The sequence below is a fragment of the Lactuca virosa genome, chromosome 8 (genome assembly GCF_052849685.1).
Source record: "Lactuca virosa cultivar CGN04683 chromosome 8, Lactuca_virosa_CGN04683_v6, whole genome shotgun sequence".
Lineage (NCBI taxonomy): Eukaryota > Viridiplantae > Streptophyta > Magnoliopsida > Asterales > Asteraceae > Lactuca > Lactuca virosa.
Genome location: NC_136433.1, coordinates 68,435,851 through 68,436,627, shown reverse-complemented (window position 1 = coordinate 68,436,627; position 777 = coordinate 68,435,851). Strand labels below are relative to the sequence as shown.

The 777-nt window shown below is 40.5% G+C and overlaps 1 protein-coding gene across 1 annotated transcript; it reads right to left on the bottom strand.

Annotated features, from left to right (window-relative positions):
* Positions 1 to 777, bottom strand: LOC145130461 (uncharacterized). The gene has a single exon (XM_079065257.1). It carries the CDS (start codon positions 775 to 777, stop codon positions 1 to 3), a length of 777 nt encoding a protein of 258 aa, XP_078921383.1.

Genomic DNA, 777 nt, shown 5'->3' with positions numbered 1-777 from the left:
TTATGATTTGCTCTTCTTTTTAGCTTTTCCATTACACAAAAGTGAACCAAATCCAAAAAAACTTATAGTCCCCTTTGAAATATTGTAAGCAGGTGGAATGTTCAAAACTGGAATAATTCTAATTCCTCCTTTCGAATTCCTTGAACTCGAATTTTGATAACTATAATACATATGAGTGGAAGAAGAAGAAGAAGCTGGATTTTGAGTTTGAGCTACGCTAGAACATCTTCTTAATGACACAGGCTCCTTTGATCTTTCCATGGATTTCGGACCTCCATTTCCCTTTGGATTCAGAGCTGAACCAGTTGAATAGCTTCTTGATAAGCTTTTTATCGATAAGGATCTAAGCAACCCTTTTGGGCCCTTACCATTGTCGCAATTAAGACTCGTGCTTCTCCTGAACTGCCAAAAGGATCTCGATGTGGATGTCGATTTTTGTTGTTCTTCGTCATTGAATATGAACTCCTTGAGGCGTTTCTTCTGGGTATCCGTATTTGGTGGTGAAGTTTCCGATTTGGGAACTGGGAGGTGAATGATTTTGGGTTTTTTGATTTGGGTAGGGAGGATTTTTCCATTGGAGAAGAGCTCATCCGCAGGTGTGAGATTGGAGGTGGTGCAGAAATCGAAATCGAAAGTGGGAGATAGAAGAAATTGGTCTGATCTGTTGGGATCGGATTGAATCGAGTTGATATCTGAAGATGGGTCATTGATATCATGGGAGAAGGAGATTCGTGGGCTTATAGGAACTTCGGAAGCAGAGCAAACATCGACAGCCAT

Bases quoted from the DNA above. Each gene is read 5' to 3' on its own strand.
- LOC145130461 (XM_079065257.1), bottom strand. From the start codon at position 777: ATGGCTGTCGATGTTTGCTCTGCTTCCGAAGTTCCTATAAGCCCACGA.